At 36.8% G+C, this 27,794-nt stretch overlaps 1 protein-coding gene across 4 annotated transcripts in view; it reads right to left on the bottom strand.

Moving 5' to 3' along the window:
* Nucleotides 1-27,794, bottom strand: part of DLC1 (DLC1 Rho GTPase activating protein) — a 427,762-nt gene that overhangs the window by 290,192 nt on the left and 109,776 nt on the right. For all 4 annotated transcript variants that reach the window (XM_073017948.1, XM_037983780.2, XM_073017949.1 and 1 more), the window contains exons 3-4: nucleotides 25,277-25,426; nucleotides 17,632-17,772 (exon numbers count right to left, since the gene is read on the bottom strand). In XM_073017948.1, the coding sequence (XP_072874049.1) occupies nucleotides 17,632-17,772; nucleotides 25,277-25,426 (291 nt within the window). The remainder of the gene's footprint in view (nucleotides 1-17,631; nucleotides 17,773-25,276; nucleotides 25,427-27,794) is intronic.

Consider the following 27,794-nt stretch of genomic DNA (forward strand, 5'->3'; position numbering starts at 1 on the left):
TATGTATATAAAAACTAGCCCTTTACATTATATATTCTTTGATAAATAATCTAAAGGTGGTCACAAACATGAACAATTCTATGACAAGAAGAAATTTGCTAGCCACAAGTGTCTGCTTTGTTGTAAGGAGGACCGTTATTCAATAAGGGCTTTTATAAAATACTAGAAACATATTCTTTCAAGGTGAGTTACCTTGAAAATTAAAGTTTGTAGAAATGAAAACAGAAAATATACATCAAAACTGCTTCCTTATCCTAGACATCAATTTTTATAGACATAGAACAAAGTCAAATATTCCCTTATCGATACTTTCATATGCATTTACTGTGCGATACACATTTTCATAACATTACAAGCCCTGAAACATATATATTTTCATAATATTACAAGTCATGAAATGTCTTCTGTGAATTTAGCCTCTGAACACATTTTTTAACAATAGTTTAAAGGTCTCTAGTTTTGGAATATTGGAGGCACAAATCTTAAATAGGTGGCGCCTAATGATAAAAGGGAAATTTGTGTAAATCTATTGGCCTATTTTGAGTCTTGTTGTTTGTGAAGTGATATAATTTGACCAGAAGATGGCAGCATTCTGAAAGAAAAAACAAAAACAGGAAAACAAAAAGCAAGGTACACTTAACATGTTTTTATTCTTTGAAGTGTCAATGATGTTACTGTTTTAATTAGCATTAATCTTTTTTTGGACATCATCCTTTTCAAGGTGTAAGATGTCCTAATTGCAGGAAAAAAATCTTAGTAATTGTAAAAGTCTACCTGTACTATTTCTCATCAGAGAAGAAAGTCCTTTGAAAGGCTCCATGGTTATCTAAAGGCGATAGAATTTTAAGTTAGTGAAGTATTAATTATCTCTAGGATTCAAATATAATGTTTGAAAAGACTACAAATGGCAATCAAATTTATGATCCAAGAAGAGATTAAATATGTTAGAATTTTCCCTAAAATATCAAAATATCTGTATTGGGTGGAGGAACATTCTTATGCACTACAAAATACATTGTATAAAAATGCAATTTAAAAAACCTGAAAAGATTCTTCTACAGATATTACATACATATTTATTGAATTATTTCACTTATTTACAAACCTTTCAATACTATATATTCTTAAAACTATTTTAAATTCAGATACCTGATTACATCTATTTCTTTTGTTTGTAACAATATTGAAAGTCTTTCATCAGCCTGAAAAATTAACAGAACTTCCATTATGTGCCTAACTTATTAAAACTTTGATTTAATTTAGTTCCGAGATGCAGAAAAGAGCATATAGTTCACATCCTTGTCATGTCCCTTCCAATTCATACAGCAAATATAATTACGAATAATCTGCTGTGACAATATTCTTAAACCAATTAATGGCTAATGTTGTTTAGTCTGTGTAACTCAGAGATATGCTAGGAATCAGGATAAATAATAAATATATAATGTTAACAGTAATGAAAGATATCGAAATAATTTTAAGTTTTTGACTCAAGCTTTTAAATGACATCAGGTATGTAATAATTGTTTTCTGGTTTGATAACATTTTAAAGAAAGTTTTCAGAGGCATGTGGTTAGAAAAATTTCATTTAGTATTCCAATATTTCTGAAATGTCAAGAAAAATGATCCTTCAGTCTGAATCTGAATAAAAATAAGTATCCTTGGGGCCCGTTCCTGTGTCCATGCACCTGAAAAGTCAGAATTTGTCCTTTTTACTTCCCTGGAGTCAGCCTGACCTAACTGCCTTCACTCTTCCCTGATGTGACCATTTGAGACACCGCCATAACAGTACAGATGCTCCTTGGCTTCCAATGGGGTCATGTTCCAATGAATCCATTGTAAGTTGAAAAAAATCTTAAGTCAAAAATGCACTTAATACACCTAACCTATTGAACATCAAAACTTAGCCTAGCCTATCTTAAATGTACTTATAACACTTACATTAACCTACAGATGGGCAAAGAGATCTAACACAAAGCCTGTTTTATAAGTGTTGAATATCACATGTAATTTATTGAATACTATACTGAAAGCATATTTCTTTCGCATCATGCTAATGTCAAAAAGTTCTAAGTCAAATCATTGTAAATTGGGGACCCTCTTTATTTACTGCTGAAATCCATCCTTATTTTACTTCAAGTTCTGGGGTACATGTGCAGAACATGCAGGTTTGTTACATAGGTATGCATGTGCCATGGTGGTTTGCTGCACCCGTCAATCCGTCATCTAGTTTTCAAGCCCCTCAGTCATTAGGTATGTGTCCTAACATGTATCATAGAATACCACGCAGCTTCAAAAAAGAATGAGTTCGTGTCCTTTGCAGGGACATAGATGAAGCTGGAAACCATCATTCTCAGCAAACTAACACAGGAACAGAAAACCCAACACCGCATATTCTCACTCATATGTGGGAGTAGAAAAATGAGAACACATAGACACAGGGAGGGGAAATCCATCCTTCTTAATCCCAGAAAGCTGCCGAAGTTTCTAGATCTCAGCAGCGAACTGAACTTTACAGAACCTTTCTGGCCAGGCACTATTCATTCCTTGTCACTGGATCTCTTCCTCACCACCATTCCCATAAAAGTTTGACTGGGATAGAAGGAAGTTTCATTAGCACTTGTTAGAACTGAGGAAGGAACTAAGCTCCATAATAGAAAATTATATCATAAAGACCACAAATAAGAAATGAGTTAGAGTCTAGGCAAACTGATAAACAGTTACATGTTTTTCTCCCTGGAAAACTACTTGGACCCATTTTAAAGCAGAGTCATCATCGCTTTTTTATTGTGTTCACATTTATTTGTATTTGTTTCCATGGTAAGTCAATATTCAAACTATTTTGTAGTGTTATGTCATCTGACCATCATGTGTTCTAATTTAATGTTTTAAAGAAAACCCATTGTTTACCTCCACCTTTTTGTGGATATAAACTCTGCCATTAGCAGGACCAATGAAGGAACCAAGGGGTGGTAGTCATCCCACTTTGGGTTGTATATACTCATCTTTAGTCCTGTTTAAATATAGTTTTAGTGAATGACAAAAAATACCGCTATAACCTTGACTCTAGTTGTACATTCCTCAAAGTGTTCTTATCTCTCAGAAGGCAGCAGAGATGAAATATGCTCCTGGTATTCATAATTGCAGCTTAGGACACAGCTCCCTGTGATCAGATGTTAAAATTAAAATTTTGACGCAAACCCTAAAGGGGCAAATTCAATATCAAAGTAAGTAGTGAGACAGACCAAGCTGCAGAGCTTGCAAGAAGTATTTGGAGGAGAATGCATTCAAGAACTCAATTCTTCTGCCTTCTTGGAGGTTATAATAGGATCAAGAATCAGAGGCTTTGAGAAAAAGTGATTTGGGATTTTTGTATGCAATGAAAACATCCACCTCCAACACACTTTGCCCTCTAGGGAAGGGTTAATATGGTGCCTGCCCTCATTTCAAGGATGATGAAAAGGACTTCACAGGGACCTTATAGACATAGAGGGCTTGACATGTGTCCCTGTCGTGTCGGAGACACAGGAGCCTGACCTGGCTTGTTGGGGGGTCTAGCTGGTGACAAGCCAGAGGGGGTGTGGCTGTATTAGTATCAGCTGGATTCTTAACTTTGGCTGGAAACTGGCAGTGCTTGTGTTTCTCACAGACCAGAGATGTATCACATGGCATCATGTAAGGGCCTGTCCCTAGGGTTGACTAGAGATATGAAGAAGCCTTAGCCGGGAGAAGATGAAAGTGAGGAAAGTGTTCACGTATCTCTAGGGGTTGTGGAAAAAGTAACTGGCCTGCAAAAAAAAAAAAAAAAAAAAAAAAAAAAAAAAAAAAAGAAGTACAAAGGCCAATTAAGGAAATTACAGGTGTGGTAGCTAATCTTTAATATGTCCTCCAATGATCTTTGTGTCCTGGTAGATGTGTCTGGTAGAGTCCCCTCTCACATTGATTAGGATAGGTTCCTATGACCAGTAGAATACAGGAGACATCTTGGTGTGTGACTTTGAAAGCTAGTTCATAAAAGGCATAGCTGTTTCTGTCTTTGTCTCTTAGATGGTTCACTCTGGAAGAATGCAGCTGCTATAATGTGAGAACATTTTGGTTGCTTCATAGAGAGATCCAGGTGGAGAGGAGCCAATTTGTAACCACATGAATATACTGTTTTGGAAATGGACCCTCCAGCCCCAGTCAACCCCTAACTGCAGCCTCATGAGAGACCCCGTCCTAAAACTGCTTGAACAAAACACTACTGAATTCTTGATACATGCAAACCCAGGGGCATAATAGATGATTAGTACTGTTTTCAGTCATTAAATTAAGGGAGATTTGTTATGCAGCAATAGATAGCTGGTATGGATTTTTAGGCTACCATAACAACAACAACAACAAAAAACTAAAATCTGACAAAATATGATAGGGACTTTGAGATTGGGGGGCAGGTGGATGCTAGACAGTTGTAAACAGAGTACTATTGAAAGGACATCAAACATACTGTTAGCATGAGCCAGGTAGCTTTTGAGGGAGCTTTCAGTGAAAGCTTAAAGAAAAATGAAGAAAGTGTTATTAGGAAAATGGAATCCTTCTTATTTAGAGGAAAAAAGTTTAGCAATATTGTTGTGTGTGGTAATGTAGAAAGTAAAAAATGTACCTAAAGAACTTAGTGATCTAGATAAGGAGATTTCCAGACTTGGTTAAAGATAATTTCTGACTTCTTATTATGTGTACTGAAATGAAAAAGGAGAGAGAGAAGCTAAAGGAGTGTTAAAATATAAAGGTGCCAGAATTTGTTGGATTCAAAAATAAAACTTTGTTTCTTCACAGCCTTTCCAGACAGCAAATGATATTACAATAAAGAAATAATAAGAACAAATCTAGATCACACTGAAGAAAACGTGGTCTCAAAATCCTTTGCTAAGACCTCAGAAATATCTGAGATGATACCTCAGATAACTATTCAGGCAGTTCTAAGTCCTCTAGAATTTTTGAAAGATACTTCACAGATCCTATTAAAAGAATTATGAAGACAATGTCTTTCAGAAGCCTCAATAGATGCCTGAGGTAGAGAAAGACATATCTTGATGAATTTTCTAAGTGTGACTTTTGGGTAATGGAGTGAGCCCTAATAAGATACATGAGAAATACACAAAGTGTAAAGAGATCATATTAGCAGAAACACCTCTAGCTTGGCTCAACCGGTTCAGAGATAGTGAAAAATTAAAAGAGACCTTTGGACCACCAAATTATCACAGTCAGAAAACAAGATGAGAAATCATGTCACTTGCAAACATTGGGCATTTCATTAGAAAAAGGAAGAATGACTCAAAGGGCACAACATCTCACAGGAAGGAACTGGTGGATCAACCCCAGGAAGTGGTATGAATGATTTGAGCCAAAGACCTTCAAATATGTGCCCTGTTGTTTTTCAGGATTTCTACAGACCAGGGACACTTATGTGCCTTCTGTTTCCTCCTTTTATTGAATGAGAGGGTCTAGAGTTGTTATTCTATATCTGCCATACCACTGTTATGTTGGGTGTGTTTGCGTATGTTCAGAGAAAGAACTATACCTGAGGGGCTGTGCTTGAAGAAGTGCACCTGAGAGCTGCAGAGTCTCATCTGCACCTGGATCTGATTTATTTAACAAAATCTTGAACAGATGCTATCTTTTGGGGGCCATATGGAGCAGCTCAGTGCTTTTGCATGCATTAGAGAAATGACACATTGCGGTAATGAGCCTCCAGGTTGCCACTCAATAATTCTTTTATAAACATGCCCTTGTTTAGACCTTTTCCAACATTGAACAGGGCTAGTCTGCGTGATCAATACAGTACAGAAGATAAGACCGTTTGACTTGATTTCTTTCACTTGCATCGGTGGAAGTCAGGTACCACCACATGAGAACACTCAAGCATCGCCATTGAGAAGAATAACCTAGAGAAGAGCCAATGCTTGAACACCAATTTTCCAGCCACATGAATAAGTCAATTTGGAAGTAGTTCTTGTAGCCCTGGTAAAACCTTTAGTGGATGGCATTCCAGCAGACACCTGACTGCAACTTCATGAAAGACCAGTACAACTAAGTTGCTATCAAATTTCAGACACACTAGGAATTCTGAGATTGACTGCACAACAAACCCTTCTGAATTTAATGGCTTAAAATGGTACTAATCATCAATTATGTTCCATGGTATGCATGTATCAGGAATTCAGGAGTGGTTTGTTCAGGCAAGATCTTTCATGAGGTTGTGTTATTGTTACTTTAAGCCACTAAGTTTAAGTATAATTTATCATACAACAACAGATAATTGATATAGCAGACGACAGATTAATATCTTGTAGACCTACAGATTGTGTATTTTCATCCAGTGAGAACTTTCCTGTTCTTGCCAGGCTCCTGCTCCCCATCACAAAGCTGCTAGCAAGCGATGTGTAGAATGATCTAGAAAGAAAAAGGAAGCAGAATACTCCTATCCCACAATCTTCCCTGGATGCAGGTAGACACCTACCTTAAGACAGACAAAACTCTCTCTGTGTGTGTGCATGTGTGTGTGTGTGTTTGTGTGTGTATCATTGGACTTAAAACAAAAACTACAAGTGGGAGAATGATCTCCCAACTTTGATATATACACAAAATGCTAAATGTGAAATTAAATACTTGGTTAATATTTGCTTGGGAAGCCTTACAGGGAAAGGAAGACTGAACTATTGATTATTAAAGATATTGAACATATTGGTTTCTGAATTGAGACTATTGTATTTTGGAATTTAAAATATTTGTGTTAGGGAAGAATATCTGGTAAGAATCACGGGAGTTTCTGAGTTTTTGTCTAAGTGGGAGGGACAAAGTAGCTGACATGGGATGTTCCTAGTGGTAGGTGTAAGAAAAAAATACATTTTCTTTGTGATTGCATTCCCTTAAGTGATGCACATTTAAGATAAGGCTACACTGCTAGGAGAACAATGAAACAATGGAAAGGATGATAAAACTTCCCTCAATAAAGCTTTTTGGCCAGCCTTTGTCTTTCTTTGCATCACTGCCAAACATCCTATCCTTTTATCACCCTTCCATCTCTTCTCTCCTCCACAGTCTGAGCCCATTTTTCCACTCGACTTGTGGAGTTCTAGTTTTTTAAAATATAAATCAAATCATTTTGTTTTCTTGTTGAAAAACCATCTGCACATTTCCCTTAAGGTGTATTTTTTTTAAAAAAACAAAACATTGAAGGTTCTCTACAAACTCTCCCAAAAGGCTATTTTAGCTACATTTTCTGCCAGTTGGAGCTATGTGCAGCATACTTTATTCAAATTAGGTTACCCAATATCCCATGAACAGACTACTTTTTTTGCTCTCTGATGTTTTTACATCTTCTTGCTCTTCCCCTTTCTTCACCTGGGAAACTCCTGGTCATTGTTGAAGGTTACATTTCGTTGTGATTTTCTCTGGGATGTCTTACCACCTGAGGGTTTTCATCTTTTCCTTTATTGTTTTTCATGTTTTCTTTTCCTTCTTCCTTCCCTCTCTCCTTCCCTCCCTCCTCCCCTCCTTCCTTCCTTCCTTCCTTCCTTCCTTCCTTCCTTCCTTCCTTCCTTCCTTCCTTCCTTCCTTCCTTCCCTCCCTCCTTCCTTCCTTCCTTCCTTTCTTTCTTCCTTTCTTTTCTTTCTTTTTCTTTCTTTCTTCCTTCCTTTCCTTTCTTTTTTCTTTCCTGCCTTTCTTTTTTCCTTCCTTCCTTCCTTCCTTCCTTCCTTCCTTCCTTCCTTCCTTCCTTCCTTCCCTCTCTCTATTTTCTTTCTCTCATTCATTCATTCATTCATTCATTCATTCATTCATTCATTCAAGGTCTCCCTGTTTCCCAGGCTAGAGTACAGTGGCTATTCATAAGCATGACTATAGCACACTACAGCCTTGAATTCCAGACCTTTGGAATTCTCCTGCCTCAGCCTCCTGAGTAGTTGGGACTACAGGCTCCCACTGTCTGTAACATAATGTATACATGTCTTTAACATTTAATCATCTGTTAATCACTTAAATTTGGTATTCATTGTAATACCATTTCATAAGCATGTATTTGGGTATTTGCTGCTCGTGTCAGAGTATGTGCCACATGAAGGTGACGTCCTGGCTTGTGTGATAGAGCCTGCAGAGCTACTCCTAGGATCCTCCTCAGGACCAGGGAACCAATAACCCCGCAGCTGAGAACAGCAGATGTCAATGGCTGTGGCTGTTTTCCCTGTTGGGAAAGACTCTGGGCCTCAAAGAACTGACCCACTCAACATTTCAGTACTTTCTAGGACCAGCCTAAAGTCATGGTTGGCTGGTACAGGATGCAGAGGTCCAGCCTCCTCGCCTTAATTTGCAACAACTCTGAAAGGTCACCTAGGCTTCAGAGCTTTCCAAGGAATACACGGAGGCTGGAGTTGTCACTGCACGGCAGCTCAATCCAACTCTGTCCCCCCTCAGTCTACCTTCCTTGTGTCCAATCATGTCTATCTCTTGAGAACACTCACCAATATGCCTTTCCAGGAAATTCCTGGTCTTACAGTCTGATTCCAAGAATTCCAATCATGTCATAGCCGCTTTTTATATTTTGAAAATTCTGTATCAATACCTGGCACAGTGGTTTATGCATAACTCTAATTGGTTCTTCATAACTTTTTTTAAAAAGTGGGTTAGGTCTCATAATCTAATAATGATAATGTTCAAAACCTTAATAGTATTTGAGTTCAACTACATTATAAATTGAGAAGGCTCTGTTTAATTAAAAATGTACAATAATATAAAGACATAAAGAGATTAAAGAGTCATATTATACATCTTATAATTTTGTTCTTTACCTTTGAATTATCTTAAAATAAGGAGTTCAATTATCTAATAACTATAAGAAACTTTTGACTTCACTAGTAATAAAAAAGGTCCTTTAACTAATATGCAATTCCTTTTTGGTTCCATATAACTACATAAGGGAGTATTAGAAATGCAGATCACAAAGTATGTAGAACCTCCTGCCATTGTGTGTGTGTGTGTGTGTGCGCGCGCGCGCGCGTGTGTGTGTAGCATTGGACTTAACACAAAACACAAAAAGAAAACTACAAATACATTAAGTGGGAGAATGATCTCACAACTCTGATATATCCACAAAATGCTAAATGTGAAATTAAATATTTGGTTAATATTTGCTCGGGAAATATCTTTAAATGGAAATTCTACTAGTTTTCAAATGTAAATGTTCATCTTCTAAAAAATCATTTAATATTCTGACTTAATTCCACAAAAGAAACAACATAAAAAATAATGTCCAGTGATCTATCTAAAACCCTGTGTTCCAAAGTATTGAATTTGTTCTACATTAAGACCTCAATGATTTGGGCCAGCAGAACCCTAGACCTGGGCTAGGCTGAGTTGCTCTAATCTGGAGTCTGCTGTCTTTTACATTTTGTTTTTGTTTCTTATTGTCTGTCCAGTCCAGGGTTCAGAATTTACTGATGAAGAAACCTTAGAAATGAATGCAATGCCGTGGCCGGGCGCGGTGGCTCACACCTGTAATCCCAGCACTTTGGGAGGCCGAGACGGGCGGATCACGAGGTCAGGAGATCGAGACCGTCCTGGCTAACACGGTGAAACCCCATCTCTACTAAAAATATACAAAAATTAGCCGGGCGCGGTGGCGGGCGCCTGTAGTTCCAGCTATACCGGAGGCTGAGGCAGGAGAATGGCTTGAAACCAGGAGGCGGAGCTTGCAGTGAGTGGAGATCGCGCCACTGCACTCCAGCCTGGGCGACAGAGCGAGACTTCGTCTCAAAAAAAAAAAAAAAAAAAAAAAAAAAAAAAAAAAAAAAAAAATGAATGCAATGCCTTAGCAACAGGGAAGTACTGGGGGCAACTTTGTGGGGATACTCTTGGAAATGAAGCAGGCTTGTCCCAGAGGCTGCCTGGACATAAAAAAAATATTCTTCAACATTTTCCTCTCTCTTATAATTCGTTTAGTCTAGAATTTAAATGAAATCTGCGTCATGGATTACTCAAAAAACATCTTATAAAGAAGGCCAATGTATAAAAGAGATAAAGCTCAGTCAGCTTGGCTGGGACAGGTATAGGAAGGCAGTTTTGGGGGTGCCCTAGAGTGCATGGTGGGAGTTGCCCTGATTTATTTGGTTATTAGTGCTTGTCTGCATCATTCTCTGCATTTCATATTATAACTAATTTGCTAAATGCTTATCGAGTAAATTACTACAGTCCTGATACAAAGATGGGGACTTCAAAATGAATAAACAAAACAGCAACAACATGGTTAAAACAATCGACAGTAAAGATGAAACAACGAGAGTCAATTTCATAACATCAATGGATTTTCCTTTGAAGGAATCTACTGATTCAGGAGGTCATCTGGATTATACCAGCTTGTTAAAGTAGAAAGACTAGAGAATCACTAAAACCCAACAATGACAACAAAAATCTAAGGAGTATAGACGATTGATTGAAAAATAAATGAAACTAGTACATAAAGTATTCATTAAATACCCAAAACATCAAGGATAAAAGAGGTTTTCAAGTGATGGTGTCTCAGGACTCCATGAGGATACAGAGTAAACAATTCCTTTACTTTCAGATTTCTGTTACGTGATTCCAAATATTTAGATATGTGATTTTCAGACTACTCAGATGGTTGGCTTATATTTTTATTGTTTCACTTCGAAATTTGGTATGCGGTTGATTCAGCTCAAAACTATAGTCAAGAAGACTGTGTAACCATTGAATATTCACATGAAATCCTTGCTTAAATATTTCAGTGACTTCAACTGTCTTTAAGACGTGAGCACAGAGGCCATCAAATGCCTGGGACAGAATTAATTATCAATCTGTTAGCAAGAAGGTAGAAAAATATGGGAAAATATTTAATATGTAATTAGAGGTTTGAGACAACTAGGTTTGAAATGAATAAAGTGAAGACTGTGAAAATGACTTACCAGTTATTATTACTCCTCAGTGCTATGAATTATACTCTTGGTTGCTATGTTGTGGCATGCTGTTGGCTTGCCATTTTATATTGCCCAGAAGTGACTGCCAGTTGTTATTTCTCTTGGACGAAAATATGAATTGAATTCAAGAAATCAACATTGGTCCATGGAAAAACTAAATTTTTCTCATTGTAATGATGACAACATGCAAAGTACTATTCATATGACTAAAATCTTAGGTTGCAAGAATGATTTTTAAATTTTTTTATGCTATTAATCTATTCAAGTCTAACCTATCATTCATATATGTTCATTTTTCCCATATTCCTTTTGGTTTTATGAATTCTGCTCCAGATACTTAATTAACCAGATTACTACAAACTAAACACAAGGGAGAAGAACAAGTTTGCCAGCCCCCAAAATTATTTAAGTATTATGTGTTCAGAGCTTAGTATTATATATATAAAGATAAAAGTTATTCTCAACAGAATGAAATTCCAGGATTCAAAGTGGAAAGATGTATATGAGGAGGTGACTGTGAAGATGGAATAACCCATCATAGACAAGACTGTCTTGAGTTAACATGTAAATGAATTGGAAACAGACGTCAGTATCTTAAAACAACAAGAAATGAGAGAATTTTGAATTTATTTAAAATATAAAAGTAAATGGCTGTGAAAATATTTCTGTTTGGTCCAGAGTTAATGAATTGCACGTTTATTTATTATTTCAAAATTCAGACTAGGTGAATGAAATCCTCTATGCTTTTAAATCATAGAATTCTAAGAAATTTCACATTATAATAATCGTTGAACAATTTCCTTTTTTGAAACATTTTTTTCCAGCTCTCTGGTGGCTCAATTCTTCTTAAAAAAGCTACAATTTTGCCTATTTTTCTTTCTCATAAACATGAGGATCTTACCAACAGAAGCAAATCTTTCTTTAAAAATCCACATACTTTAATGTGATGGCTTTGTCATGTCAAAATAAAATTGCCACATTAAAAGCACTACATCAAAAGACATTCTTTTCTAAGACTATTACATTTGTGTTTAAATGTTTTAATTAAAAACTGCATTACTTCAAATTTTTTGATGTTTCTGAAGAAGTTGTCTAAACTTCCCTTAAAAATTGCATGTATATCATTTTTTCCTGTAGTATGTTGACTGTTTCTTTCCTCAGGATATGAAAGCTAATAATAACACATGTGACAGTATAAAATACTATTTAAATTCTAGCCAATTCTACATATTACCTTGAATTCTTTCCCCAAGACTTCAGTGAAAATAAGCATTTGCAGTTTCTACTTGTAAAAGACAGTACTTTATCTTTCTGTTTTGTTTTAAATGTTGAACAGCATTAGGGAAAATTGCCAATCTTCTTAAAAAATTCATCTGATAACCATTTAAGCAAACATATAGTATATAATAACATGGTGAAACAAAATAAAGCTATCACTAAAATTTTGCCTTTAAATTTAATTTTAAATGATACTTTAAAATGATGTGAAAGGTAGAATTTCAATATTATTTTTTCAATTTTATTACCTCTCACTCATATATCACAAGCACAGTGACTTTAGTTTAATGATCATATCTATGGGATATGTGATTGGATTTAGAAATATAAAACCTGGTTTACATTGAAATTACTAAGGGAAAACCTTGGTGGTTTTTCTTTTGTTTTTGGATCAGTTTTATTCTTGCTTATATGTGGTATAGCTGGAACAAATGCAAATGACATTTTATAGTTTCAGAGAAGAATCAGTTTTCAAATATACCTAAAGTATGGCCTAATTTATTGCAAAGGTAATACCGTGCAATGATCCATTAGGAAATAAACCCAAACGAAGTAATCCTTGTCGATGTACCTGCAGCATATTTATTATTTGTAGCAAAGATGTTCACATGTTCAATACTGAGTTGCTTCACTGAATAACTGACTGAACTATGAAAACTCAAATGTAACATTTCTTTATGGGGAGTTACACAGTCTTTAAAGTCTGACGGAGTTCTTGACAGTCTTCCCAGAAATGTGTAAATGTATACATTCAAAAATTATGTATAAAAATATGTAAAAGCATGCATATATAAGTTATGCATGCATAATTTAAAATATAATTTTACAGGTTCAGGAATGTAGTTGATTAATAAATCCCAAAATAAGAATTTTTTTTTTCCTAATCCCTTGTGGCTAATTCATCATGGAGTAATGTCATGCTCCCAATCAGACTGTCTTAGACATCTTTAATAAACTCTCCCCTGAAATCGTGTTTTATTGGCCTTGTAATTTTTATTTTTAAGCAGCGCCACATGGAATTCTTACTTTTTCAGTGGCAATAATTAACAAGTTGATTATTATTTGTAAAACGCACCCATTAACCTTTGTTCTACCTTAGAAGCTTTCCTGTTTTGAAACTATTTCTGAGATCATTCCAGAGCTGAAACTTCTATCCCAGATACAAACAAAACTACACTATACATTGGTAACAATAAACAAATCTGCATTTGTGGTTTCTGTGTTTATCCTGAGCAACAGTTTTATACATAATTAATATCATTTATACGGACAGATTATATGATTACATAAGAACTTAATAATTACTAATTTGGTTCGCTTTAAAAATTCTGCATAGTTAAGAATTACTCAACACGGGCTTTTTGAAAATAACATCAAAATAACACTTCAGAAAATATGTTATTTTTGAAAAATAACATCTGATGTGAATATATATACACACACACAAGTACACAAATATATGCATATATAATCTATTTTATGTGTATACATATATACACATTCATTCACACACATATACATATGTAAACATATATATGTAAAATCTGTGGTGGATGTATGGTTTAGAAAATGATGTTAGAAGCATGTAACCTACACTATGCTTTGATGAGCCAGGCATTGTTTTTTATTGTTCAGTAAACCTTTTCTTGTTCACATTGAGTATTCAAATATTAGTGACATTTTGTTTCTGATATAATAACAGCTCAAGCCAATTTATATTAGTCCTGAATCCAGGTGCTAAGCCTGTGAATCTGGGTGTAGTATAGTGTTCAGGAGCCTTGAGGATCTGGGTACCATATCCTGTGTACTCTTGATGATGATCTTGGTTATTCTGCACAGTAGAATGCTAGACTCTCCTTGTTCCTTCAGTTACTTATTTTACAAACAGCAATTTTTTTTCTTGTTATCTGGGGCTTGGCTCTTTTTTTCATAAATATTTGATTAATACTGATTTAATGAATATCTGCGCTTATAAGTAAAGTATCTTTAGGAAAAACAACTATCACAAAACTTCAGCGATTTTCATGTTCAGCTTTAAAACCTTTCATGAAACAATCCTATATTAATTAATACCAGGAACAACTCAAGTCACTGAAGAAAGAGTGATATCAGTGTACCGCTGTACAGTGAATCAAAGCACTTTACATAAAATGATACAGGGGCTGCGGGTTGTTTATAGAAGAGTCTAGTGTGAAAAGTATTGTGAGACTGTGTCAAAAGAACCACACAGAATTTAGGAGAGAAATTGATGAGCTTGGTGACATGACACAATAGGCCTCTTCTTTTTACTAATGTGTGTTTTGACAGTGGATCACTTACATTTTAACCTTTTCATTTTTTTTTTATGAAATACATCTCAGAAATCTATATTAATGCTTAACTTTCAGCATGATCTATACATAGAATTAATGAAAAATCTGATGATGACTCATTGGTCCTATTCTAAGAATAAGTTTAAAAGAAAAATAATCTTATTGAAAAATAGACATTTAGAAACCCAGAGACCTTACACACAAAAGGAAAGCCAAATTTCTGTGGTTGTTACTGTGGTCACCACTATAAACAGATTTCATAGCAGCAAATCAAAGGTAACCTTAATTATGGAATGAAGGTGGGCATGCTGTCAAATTGTTAGTTCATTATAGTTTGATGTATTAAGTAGGTGTTCTTAGAATTTCATATTTCTACTTAATATTAACATTAAAACTTTTGTTCATGGTAAAAAGAACAGCTCTGTAAATTATCACAGTTTTCTCTCTCTTCATAAAGTATCTAGACTGTTATTACATATCATTTATTCCTTAAGCTCCAAATTGTGGGAGAAAGTATCTGTTTAATCTCTCAGAGACAAATTTCTTCATTCTGATATTCCAACCAGAAAACTGATCCATGGCCCAATAATTACTTTTGAACTGTAGTGAAAAGGGTGTACCTAAAAGAATAGCAACACCAATAACAAGAAAAAAGGAAACACCTCCACACAAAGTGAAACAATTATTCCCCTCAAAACAAAAGTGTAGTTTCATCCATGTGTGCAGAGGACATGGTCTCATTCCTTTTGATGACTGCATAGTATTCCATGGTGTATATGTACAACATTTTCTTTATTCAGTCTATCGTTGGTGGGCATTTGGGTTGATTCCATAACTTTGCTACTGTAAACAGTGCTTTAATAAACATGCATGTACATGTGTCTTTAGGGAAGAATGATTTATATTCCTTTGGATATATACTCAGTAATGGGATTGCTGGGTCAAATATTTCTGATTCTAGGTCCTTGAGGAATTGTCACATTGACTTCCACAATGGTTGAACTAATTTACATTCCCACCTTAAACCTAGGTGGCGGGTCGATAGGTGCAGCAAACCACTATGGCACACGTATACATACGTATGTAACAAACCTGCACGTTCTGCACATGTATCCTGGAACTTAAAAAATAAGAAAAATAGGCCAGGCGCGGGGGCTCACGCCTGTAATCCCAGCACTTTGGAAGGCTGAGGTGGGTGGATCACGAGGTTAGGAGATCAAGACCATCCTGGCTAACACAGTAAAAGCCAGTCGCTCCTAAAAATACAAAAGATTAGACCGGCGTGGTGGCGGGTGCCTGTAGTCCCAGCTACTCGGGAGGCTGAGGCAGGAGAATGGCGTGAACCTGGGGGGCGGAGCTTGCAGTGAGCCGAGATCACGCCACAGCACTCCAGCCTGGGCAACAGAGCAAGACTCCATCTCAAAAATATATATATGTGTGTGTGTGTGTGTGTGTGTGTGTATATGTACTTCTGTGTAACTCTATTGACCACATTTATAAACACGGGGTAACTGAAGAAAGACTAAGCAACTGCACACATTCTTCAATACTTTGTTATGAATTATGAGACACTCATTGAAATTTGTATGTTCCAAGAGAGAAAGTGGATGCTATTGGTAATTATATCAGGGAGAAAAGAACTGCCCTGCAGGATAGTAGCAGGTGCTTTAAAAAGTGAATTATCTTGCCAGTTCCTCCTATTCCCAATATATGCAGTACTATCATAGCTTGTATAGCATTTCACTGTTTACATACTTACCTCCTTTTGCTGGAATGTAAGCTGTTTAAAGACAGGGAATATGTTTTATTCTTCTCCAAGTCTTTTTCACGTAGCCTAGTGCATGGCATGTAGTAGATGTTCAATAAATATTTATTCCATAAAAATGTTTTAGATATAAATAACAAAGGGAATTTAATTTCTATGTAAATATTTAAACCATGCATATCTGTCATTTAAATGATATCTTTTCATTCTTCTTGCAATTGCAGCAAATCTATCATGTTTTAAAATCAGAGCATTATCTTCTGAGTCCTATTTTAGACTTTACTTTTATTCTAAAGGCAGTGAACAAGCAATCCAAACTTGTTTCTTTGTGTTAAGCTACCATGGGCGTAAAAAATAATACGACGCTATGATTTTCACTAAACTAGGAAAGGTTATTTTGGAACTACTGGGATTTTAGATATTTGAAGTGGTAATTACTTCCTCCATAAATGTTACCTTCTAGAGTCAAATACTATTTTCCTGTTGCATTTCAACTCTTTCCTTAAGGGAAAATGTCTTTTATTCACAATTTACACATGAAGCATTTCAAACCAGAGCATTTTCCTCCTTTCACAGTATATTATTCCATGTGGAATAATTTGTTTTAATAGCATTGTAAAGTCTACTAAGTATCATAATAATAATGACAGTAACTTACATTTATTCAGTACTTATTCTGTGCCAATCATTTCACTAAGCACTTTTTATATGTGCTCTTTCATTTAATTCCCACAGAAAATTTTTGATGTGGGTGATTTTATATATCTCTGTATATAAACCTATTATCTATCAATCGATCTATCTGTGTCTCTATCAATCTAAATATCTTTATATAATTATTATCTATCCATCCATCTACATCTATCTCTATCATCTCTTTCTCTTTACCAATCAATCAATCTGTCCATCCAACCATCCATCATCATCTGTCATCTATCATTCATCACATCTTAGAGAAACAATTTTCTAACTGGTAAGCAATGCGGTCAGGACAATAGCATAGGGAAAGCCATCTCCAGATTTTGCATTCTTGGTTCTTTAAAGCTCTGAATATCTAGCAATGAAATTTAATTAGCATGTTTTGAATAATTCTTGATACGTGACTTGTTTCAGTGAAGTTCTTGTGTTATCATTTATAAAACAAACAACATGTTTCCAGGGTTGTACTTAATCAAATAAATTAAATATTGTTAAGTCGCTATGGCTAATATTCCAACAGTATTTCTTCTATATTGAATGAATATCAACTCTTACCTGATGATCATCAACATTTACATGTAAAGACTGTCTGTTATGATTTAGAACTCACCGTAGTCTTGGGTTTGGTTCCAGAATTGGTCACTGGGGTGGAAGATGGGAGGTCCGTGGACTCAGTGTTAGAAGGCAAATTTACTTGTGTCTGATTTACTGAAATGGTATCTGCTCCACTTTCAGATCCTGATTCCAGATCCTATGAAAAACAAATGCACTGGTATGAAGGATGTGCGAATGTTCCCAAATGCCCTTCTTCCTACCTCCAGCACTTTGTCACTTCTTCCTTCTCCCAATACACACGAATACACTAAAGAGTTGCTGACAACTGACACTGACGTGTCACACATAATGATGCATTATTTTGGAAGAACCATTGTGCTCATCAGAGGGTCTGCAAATACTTGAGAAAGAGGTAACATATTGTTTGGTAATTTAACAGCTTAGTGTGCATTGGAAGGGCCAGGAGTGTGGCTGGGTAGGGCACTGCAGAGAAGTTAGACGGCAGAAGCCCACAGTCACACCTTCCTTACTGTATGACCTTGAATCACTCACTGACACTCCTCTGGCTATACAGTGCTGCCTAGAGTTCCTCACAGGGACACTGGATTTCAAATACAAAGAGAGTTCTCATTTCTCCTTACCTCAATCTCTTCTATGTTCCTATTCAACCTCTACGGTGACAGCTATTACGGTGGACTGGAATAGTTTAGCTCAAATGTCTATCTAATAAACTGAGGGCAGGAATTCTGTTTTGTCATGTGTCATTCAATTCCCTTGTTTGAAAATGGGTATAATGATAGTAGAAACTCATGGAGTTTCATGAGTGTAAAGCAAAGTGCTTGTAATTGGATCCTAATAATTTTCATTAAATGCTAGCTACTCCCATAAATATTGTTATTATTAATATTATTATGTTTTCTTAGCAACTGCTACATAGTGTGAGGTTAAGACATGTCTGCTGAGTGGATATAATTACCTGGTAACCTCTGCAAAGGCTGTGCATTTAATATATCATATGCTTTCTTTGAGTTATAGGTGGTTTGATTGCACAAAGGAAAGGTGGGAGGGGGAAATTGCAGAGGGGATGGAGCAAAGGCACCTATCACTCTAGGCTTTCAATCTGAGAAAACTGTGAGTTAAATATATCTACGTATCCTCTTTATACATCTCAACTTTGCCATGGTTCACATGGTCAAATATCATGTCCTGCACCCCAACTCTCTGGTCTTAGCTTTGCCATTCTCTTGCATCTTGGTCCTACCTGCTCTTGGTCATTTCTTTTAATACAGTAAGCTGATGTCTACAGCAGGGACTAGGCCCTATGCTCTTTCTTGTCCCTTGTCCCAGTGTTTCCCTTTGCTGGCCCTTTCTTGTCACTCTGATCTCAGCTTGAATATTACTACCTCAGAGCACCATCCGTTGACATTTTAAACCAAAGAACTTTCTTCTTTTCAACCTCTATAGCATATCATTCTCTATTTTACAATCCTCTTTGCTTGTTAATCTACTACATATTCTATCTATCTATCTATCTATCTATCTATCTATCTTCTATGAGTTTACCCATCTACCTATCCATCTATGCATCCATCTCTCTTTATAATTCTTGTCTGTCTTCCTCTGTTAGAATCTATGTAGAGCAGGGACTTCACCTGTCTTGTTTACTGATGTGTCCACAGGTGTTAGTATAGTGCCTGGCAGATAGAACATGATCATTAAATACAGTTTTATGAAGAAACAACTAGACTGACAAATATTAATACCTTTCCCTTTTTTTTTTTTTTTTTTTTGAGACGGAATCTCTCTCTGTCGCCCAGGCTGGAGTGCAGTGGCGCGATCTCGGCTCACTGCAAGCTCCGCCTCCCGGGTTTACGCCATTCTCCTGCCTCAGCCTCCCAAGTAGCTGGGACTACAGGCGCCCGCCACCATGCCCGGGTAATATTTTTGTATTTTCGGTAGAGACGGGGCTTCACTATGTTAGCCAGGATGGTCTCGATCTCCTGACCTTGTGATCCGCCCGCCTCGGCCTCCCAAAGTGCTGGGATTACAGGCGTGAGCCACTGCGTCTGGCCACCTTTCCTTTCTTAATTCTCATAATAGAAATAATTTTATAATTTCTGCTATAAAATTATGTGATCAAAAGCATTGAAACTGAATTTTCTTCAGTTGGAAGGGTGCAAAAGACATATGCAGCAAAAAATAATGTTACACTCTCTTTAAATGTATGTGCGTGTGTGTGCGTGTGTGTGTGTGTGTGCATGTGTGTAAAAGACATAACTCTGACCAAATATCTGATGCCTGGAGTGATTTTGGATCAGGGCCATGTCTTTTTTTTTTTTTTTTTTTTTTTTTTTTTGCGTAGAAAAGACAAACAACATTTTACCTTAAGAATATGATTCATTACACTTTCAAATTGGATCAACATCAAGTAGTCTTAAATAGCAGATAATTTATAAACATTGAATGCATAATCATAAGTAGCAGGTAATTTATAAGTCATTTCTATTTGACCTTTAGGTGTATTAGAAATATTTTGCATTAATTTCCTGTTTGTGATTTGATTAGATAAATAATAGAGTAATCTTGCATCTTTCAAACCGTATAATGATTCCAAGGTGAAATAATAACTTTTAAAAACTCTACCATTTATTGCATTTTTACCTTTGGCAGACAAGGCTGTACAACCATTATCTGCTTCAATGTTCATCAACTCTATGTGGAAGGCACCATCATCACACGAGAGACGGTGGGTGATGCCAAGGCTTAAGGTAGAAAACTTGACCAAAGTCATATCCCAAGGCAGAGCTGGCATTAGAGCTCAGGTATGTCTGACCCCAGAATTCAACTTTTTAAAGTAACCACCATGATATTCTGCAGGGGCCTCAAACACAACTAAATATGTAATTTTAATAGGACCATCAATGTGTAGTTTAGTACAAATCTTTATTATTTTCTCTTCTATCCTCTGTTCAATTTGAGAAATTACCCAAAAGCTCTCCCAAGATCTTTCACATCCACTCTCTCCTTTAATTTTCCACTGCTACCATAAGCAAATCAAGCACCGAATAAACCCTGGGTAATCATTACAACTGCCAACTCATCATTTCCCTGTGACCCACTCCCCCACCTTGCTTTGTGTAATTAATCCTACAAGACATCTTCCTGCAAGACTCCATCCATCGGTGTTATCCTATGCCTCCAATTAGGCCAGGCAATGGGAGTATAGAGCTCTCTGTGGGGTTTATATCATGGCAGGGACTCCAGTGATGTGTGTACTAGAAGTGCTTATACCACTCAACCCACTCAGGGAAGGGTGCATCTTCTGGTCCATTGGTTGTTCTGATCTGGAGATCACAAGAAAAGGTCTCACTGGTGACCCTCAATATGGAGAAGGGAATGGAAGCTGTGGTGATTCCCAGGGAGAATATTCAAAGCCAGACAAAGGGAGAATTGAGTCTAGAATCTTGATATAAGATTTCAGAGGCAGATGTATGAAGAGGAGCCATTGAAGGGTCTGGAAAGCAACTGTTGAAGAATACAAGGAAAAACAGGAGAGCGGCCAGAAGCCAGGGGAGGAGTGAAAGTGAAGGAAGAGAAGCAATTCAATCGCATCTGATGCTGTGGGGAGAGACTGAACAGGCACTACTGGATTTGTCAGATAAGACAAGCAGTGGGGAGAAATGATGGAGCAATAGCCAATAATTAAGAAAGAGGCTGTGTGTGATGGCTCATGCCTGTAATCTCAACACATTGCGGGGGCGAAGGTGGGAAAACTGCTTGAGGCCAGGAGCTCTAGACTAGCCTGGGCAACATAGAGAAACCCCATCTCTTCAATAATTAAAAAAATATATTAGCCAGTCGTGGTGATGTATGCCTATATTCCCAGCAACCCAGGAGGCTGAGGCAGGAGGATTGCTTGAGCCCAGGAGTTTGAGGCTGCAGTGATTTATTTATTGTGCCAGTGCACTCCAGCCTGAGCAAGAAATATAAAGCATGCAAATTAAAAGAACAAGATCTTGGCTGGGCGTAGTGGCTCATGCTTGTAATCCCAGCACTTCTGGAGGCCGAGGTGGGCAGATCATGAGGTCAGGAGATAGAGACCATTCTGGCCAACATGGTGAAACCCCGTCTCTACTAAAAATTCAGAAATTACCTGGGCATGGTGGTGCATGCTTGTAATCACAGCTACTTGGGAGGCTGAGGCAGGAGAATCATTTGAACCCGGGAGGTGGAGGTTGCAGTGAGCTGAGATCGCGCCACTGCACTCCAGCGACAGAGCGAGACTTCATCTCAAAAAACAAACAAACAAACAAAAACAAGACCTTGTCTCTAAAAAATAAAAATAAATTATAAATCAGGAAAGAAATATAAGATGAAGAGGAGATTAAAGTTTGGCTTAAAAATGAAGGGATGTACTACGGCAATATCTGAAAGAGGGTCAAGAGAAAAAAAGAACAATTAAGTCTTCCCCATCCACATCTCTTCTCCTACTCACTAACAGCAGAGTCAAACTAAGGAAGGATTTATTGAATAGGTAGGTGGTGGAGAAAATACAGAATGCTGTGGTGAGAGACTGCTTTGGCACTGCTGGATTTGTCAGATGAGAGAAGGGGTGGGGAGAAATGATGGAGCAATAGCCAACAATTAAATCAAGAAAGAGGTTGAGTGTGATGGCTCATGCCTGTAATCCCAACACATTGGGAGGCCGAGGTGGAAAGATTGCTTGAGGCCAGGAGCCCTAGAACATAGAGCTGGGCAACATAGAGAAACCCCATCTCTACAAACAACAACAACAACAATAACAAACAAACAAACAAAAACCACAGCCAGCCGTGGTGATGCATGCCTGTACTCCCAACTATACTTGCTATAGAGAAAAAGGGTGAAGACTAGTCGGAACAGAGCAATGGAATTTGAACCTAAGTGAGAGTCCGAATAATTGGTAGAGCAAAGCAGGTGGGAAGGAATGGGGATGAGGATGGAGACAGATCAGTATTAGATGACAGGAGCAACACATCTTTTATTGGTGTTGGAGGAGAGAAAGAAGCAAAGAGGCACCTATAGCTATTTGCTGGTGTGATGCTGGGACATCTTTCAATGGTCTCATTTTTCTATGAGAAGAGGAAGGCAAGGGTGTTAAGAGGTAAGGATGCTAAGAGATAAGTGCAAGTAAGATTGTTGAATGACTACCTTGAAATATGGGAGAAGATCCAGGGAGACCAAAAGATACTGCAGAGCAGCAGGGGAGGCCCAACCGAAGGTGGTAGAGTGGTTCTGGCCTGTATGTGTCTGAACTTCCCTATGTATCAATGAAATATCCCAAGAGACTGTCAGCATTCCCTTAATTAAATATTGACTACAAAACTATTCCTAATTCAAATTTCAAAACATGCCATTATTAGGAAGAAAACGCCCTGACTGTCTGACAACCAGGGAATTCTGGTTCTGGAAATTGTACATATCTCATTGTAAATAAAATATTGGCATGTTGGGAAGGCTTCTAATATAGCAGAATGAGCATAGGTTTTGGAGTCTGACAGATGTGCAAATCTCACCTGCTGGGTGACCTTTGGTAAATAACTCACTGCTCCCCATCAGTATGAACACAGGTAAATTACTCATCCTCTCTCTCTGAAGCTCAGATTTCTCATGGTAGGACTGTCAAGAGGTTAAATGAAGTAACTTACATAAAGGTTAGCACTCACTAAATACTTAGTCTTCATCTCATCCCCTGTCCCCATTCATCCTACAAGATTGGCTATCTCAGTAAGCACCAAGAGACTGGCACACTGTGAGTGCCTGGATAAAATCAGCCTTGCAAAGGAGAAAACCACCAGATCCTGGGCTCTGTTGATTCATCAGGCCACAGCCAATATATAAGGCTTTATCTATGCAGCCTCCTTTAAACCTTTATCTCTACCTGTGCTTTAATTTTTTTTTATGTTAAAGACATCCTTAAAGACTATATTATTCTTGATAGTTTTTATGATATGCAGAACTTATTCTGGCATTTTCTCATAAATATTCTCAAACTGGGGTGGAGTTGGGGGGCAGTGAGTGTTTCACTGTGTGTCTTGTTCTTCCTGCTAATCTATAAATTCACAGTGAAGTATGAGGGTGGGGCAGAGGCAGTGTGTCCTCTGTATCTGGGTCAGTGCTCCTTGGTAGATGGTCAAGGTCCTAATCCTGCCATTATAATCCTCTTATTCCACCACACAATTATCAAAAGGAGTGGAAACTTCTGTGGGAAAAAATTTGATGGTGAAAGAATGTTAAAATTAGCTTTAAATTCTAAGGAACATAAATAAAGAACAAGAGGTGACCCAGAAAAACATAAAGATCAAAAAGCAGTTTCCAGGGCTTTGGGATATGTCTTATTCATCTCTAGCTCAAGGCCTGGTGTGAGTGAGTCTAGTACAAGGGGGAGGAAGGAGAATTAACCATGTACTCTGTGCTTGATCTGTGCAATACCTCTTACATACAATTTTTTCATTTATGCCTCCCAAAGAGCCATTAGTTAGGAAATAATATCTCCGTTTTTCACATGAACCTGCAGTTGAGAAATTAAATAACTTTATGTTCCCAGAAAGTCAGGTATAATGCTGGCATTTGAACTCAGACCTTCACACTCCAAAGTTCATAATGTTTCCACTGTATTATATTTGCCTATTCTGAATATATCTCTATTTACAGACCTAACAATTGTGATATTCCATGAGATAATGTGGGCAATATAAAATCCAGTTGACAATTTAAATGGAGGCAGAAGAATATGTATCAAATCATTTGATAGACAACAGTTATATTTCAGTAGATGCTTAAATTTATATATATGTTTTTCTACTGCTTTGATTTCAGGTAAATACAAATTTCTTGATTTAATATGTTTGTTATTGAATAACACAAGTAATACATGAGTTGAACAGTGATTCATAGCTTAATTATAAGTAAACTCAACCATCACATTTCCTAGATCTGTACGAACTAAGTCATTTAATATGATGCTGATAGTAAATATGTAAAGCGTATAGTCGATCCTAGAATCTGTTTTCCAGATTTTGAGTGCTGGACTCTCGGAGGAGTGTCTGTATTATGTAAAATTGATGCATAATAAAATGAAATTCTCAGCTCTCTCTTTCACTGTATCTCACTAAGTGATTAGAGTTTTCTCAAGTTAATCTCATCTAAATTCTTTCTTGTAGTGTGTTGGGCTAGTTCAACTAGCATCCATCCATCCATCCATCCATCCATCCATCCATCCATCCATCCATGCATCCAGTTATTCATGTAGCAAATCTATAATAGGAATCTTTTACTTGCAATACAAATTTGTGGGACAGTGACAGACATAGTACTTGCTAATAGAGTCTCTCTCATATCAGAGAAGACTGGCAATTAAGGAAGGTTCAATCACTACAAAGCACAATTTCCCAAGGTGACTTTCCTTCCTGTTTAATGAAAAACATGTTCTTTTGTATCAACCATTTCTCTGTGGCCTCTTTGCATAGAAGTATGCCTAGAATGTATGCATGATGCATAGAAGTATTTTGGTTATCTTTATGGTACTGTATTGGAGTCATATGTTGTTAGATGCCATTAACAAGGATGTTTCCTTTGCAAGAGGGACTGTATAGAGATACGACTATACAGTACAGAGATACGACTCTTATGGGAAAATAAGTAGAAAGTGGAAATCTCACAGGAACGTGCCGCCGCAGGTTCATTGGTGTGCCCGACGGAGAGGAGCTGGTGCTGAGGGCATTCTCTATGTCCTGATCAAGCTGGTCCAGTTTCATAATCAGCAGCACCATGGAGTCCAGCCGCGCCCTATCTCGATCTTCTCTTATTTCCTGAGGAACAGAACATGTTGTTACTGAATCTGAAAGGCCATTTCTTAATAAGAATAAAAAGTTCCCTGTTCTTCAATGCGACAAAAGGGACGCTGGGTAATAGGCAGTCTTTAATTAGAAGAGAAGTTCCATTCTGTGTCATCAATGGGCTCTTCATTGGGAAGATACTGACTTAGTGCCAAGAAAGCATTTTACATGAATATTAAATATATATCTTATAAAGCAAAGTGCAATGAACAAAGAAGTATAACAACAATGAGTAATGGCATGTATTTACTATTTTCCCACTACTTATTTTTGGGAAAAGTTACATATTTTTCTTCTTTTTTGAGAGTACAACTTGATTATTTAAAAGGTACTAATAATTGTTTCTGGCTAGACATTTAGGGATGCATATGAGATAACATTTTTGGAAGACTCTTTTGCAGTATAGTAAAAACACTGGAAAAGAATTAAGCGAGGCAAGTTTTCTGTTTTCAGGGGAACAGTTTTCCTAGCATGGGGCCATTTACCCACGGCTACTTAAAGCTATATCCTAACTAAAATTTCTTCTTTTGAATTTCTTTTCTTTCACACACTTTTATAAAACAGCTCCCACAACAATTTGTATTTTTGTAAATGACTATGGTTACTTACTCTCAATTCTCTATACTACAGACATGTATTGATAGAAATATTTTTGCTTATAAGAGTAAAGCTTCTCATTGAGCCTATAGAGTTACTTGGGCATGACTCTACCATTCTGGTGTGTTTAAGTCAAGCCAATTAGTTCTAGGAATCTTCCAGATTCCCTGTGTTGTGCAAGGTATTAGGATGGGTTAGGGTATTGGCTAAAAAAAAACCCAAAAAACAAAAAAACAAAAAACAAAAAACAAAAACCATAGAAAGCACAGTTAGGTTCTTCAAAAGGAACATCTACAGAGAAATGTCATACACTCAGGGTCGGCTCTTTTGAGGCAAGTCATCATTTGTGACATGTTGCCATCCTCTCCATCTGTCTGATTATATTGATCTGGGTGAATCAGCTTTAAAAGGACCACCAGTGGCTGATCTCAGTGGGAAAATACATCTTGACAGAAGCCTGAGGGCTCTCAATACAATGGTGGCAGATTGAGGATTCACTTTGGTGATGGTTCCTTGTGAGATGAATCTGATGACTGCCCGAATCAGAACCTCCTTTTTTTTTTTAATTTGCTGTTTATTTTAATCCTTCTAAATTCCCCCCAGCCACCGTTAAAAGGCACCCCCAAAGAACAGGGTCTAGGACAATTTTGTGGTAATCTAATTGTATAGAACTTTCTATATCTTAAACAGCGAGAGCAGACTGTTAATATTACAGAGGCATTATCTTGGACATGTCAGATAATTGGTTTATCAGATTAAATTGGTCAGACAATCAATTAATTAAGCTAACATTGGATATGTTACTTGAGTAAACTGAACTTGTGCATGGTTTAACAGATTAATGCAAATTGAAACAGCTAGCCCTGTTTTCACAAAGACAGATTAATTTTGAGAATATGTTAAGAATTTTTTGAGGCATGCTAATTCTTTCAGAACACCATGCTGCTGTTATTACTTCAGTCTCCTCCTATTGTCCCTGCTGTCTAAAACACTTAATAAGGCTGTGACAGAAAATTACATTTTTTTGTCATCATAAACTATTCTTGTAAAGGGGTGCATGGTATTTGCGAACAAACAGACCTGATCCTTTCTATGTATCCTATCCCTCACAGCTACAGAACTTCGTTACATTCAAAGAAATGTTATTGATAGTATGATCGTGCTTATAACTTCTTTAGGTTAATTCCCTTCTAAATATTCCAGATAATGGAAAAATCTGATTAAATAGTAATTAAATCCCCGAAATCACTCCTCCCATGGGCTTCATTATATACTTTCTTTTAAACCAAAGTTATGTTTGGCAAGATGATGATCTTTGCATCTGTATTTCCACATATGATTTTGTGTGATCATCTTCCCTTTCTCAGTTATAATGTCCTCTAGGACAAAGATTCGATTTTTCTACCTGGCAGACATAAGTCAAGTTATACACTGCTCATGCAATTCATTTTCAGGAATAATAATAATGAAATCAATCGGAGCCACTGAAATAACACCTCCCAAAGCCTTAGAAAATATTTCTTGATATTTTCCAGCTACTACGTTAATGTTGGATACAGCAGTATATCCTGCAGCTATCCTAGACAGATCAGCAGTAGTCTCAGAAACAATTTGTCTTTGAATTAACTGGATGCTGACATTGTGCTTTAAAAACATTTTCAAATCCATGGGATGAAGATCAAATTATTTTAAATGATCTGCCAAAATGATTGAAACCAAACATTCTTACTCTGTGATACTCCTT

The sequence above is a fragment of the Chlorocebus sabaeus genome, chromosome 8 (assembly GCF_047675955.1).
Source record: "Chlorocebus sabaeus isolate Y175 chromosome 8, mChlSab1.0.hap1, whole genome shotgun sequence".
Lineage (NCBI taxonomy): Eukaryota > Metazoa > Chordata > Mammalia > Primates > Cercopithecidae > Chlorocebus > Chlorocebus sabaeus.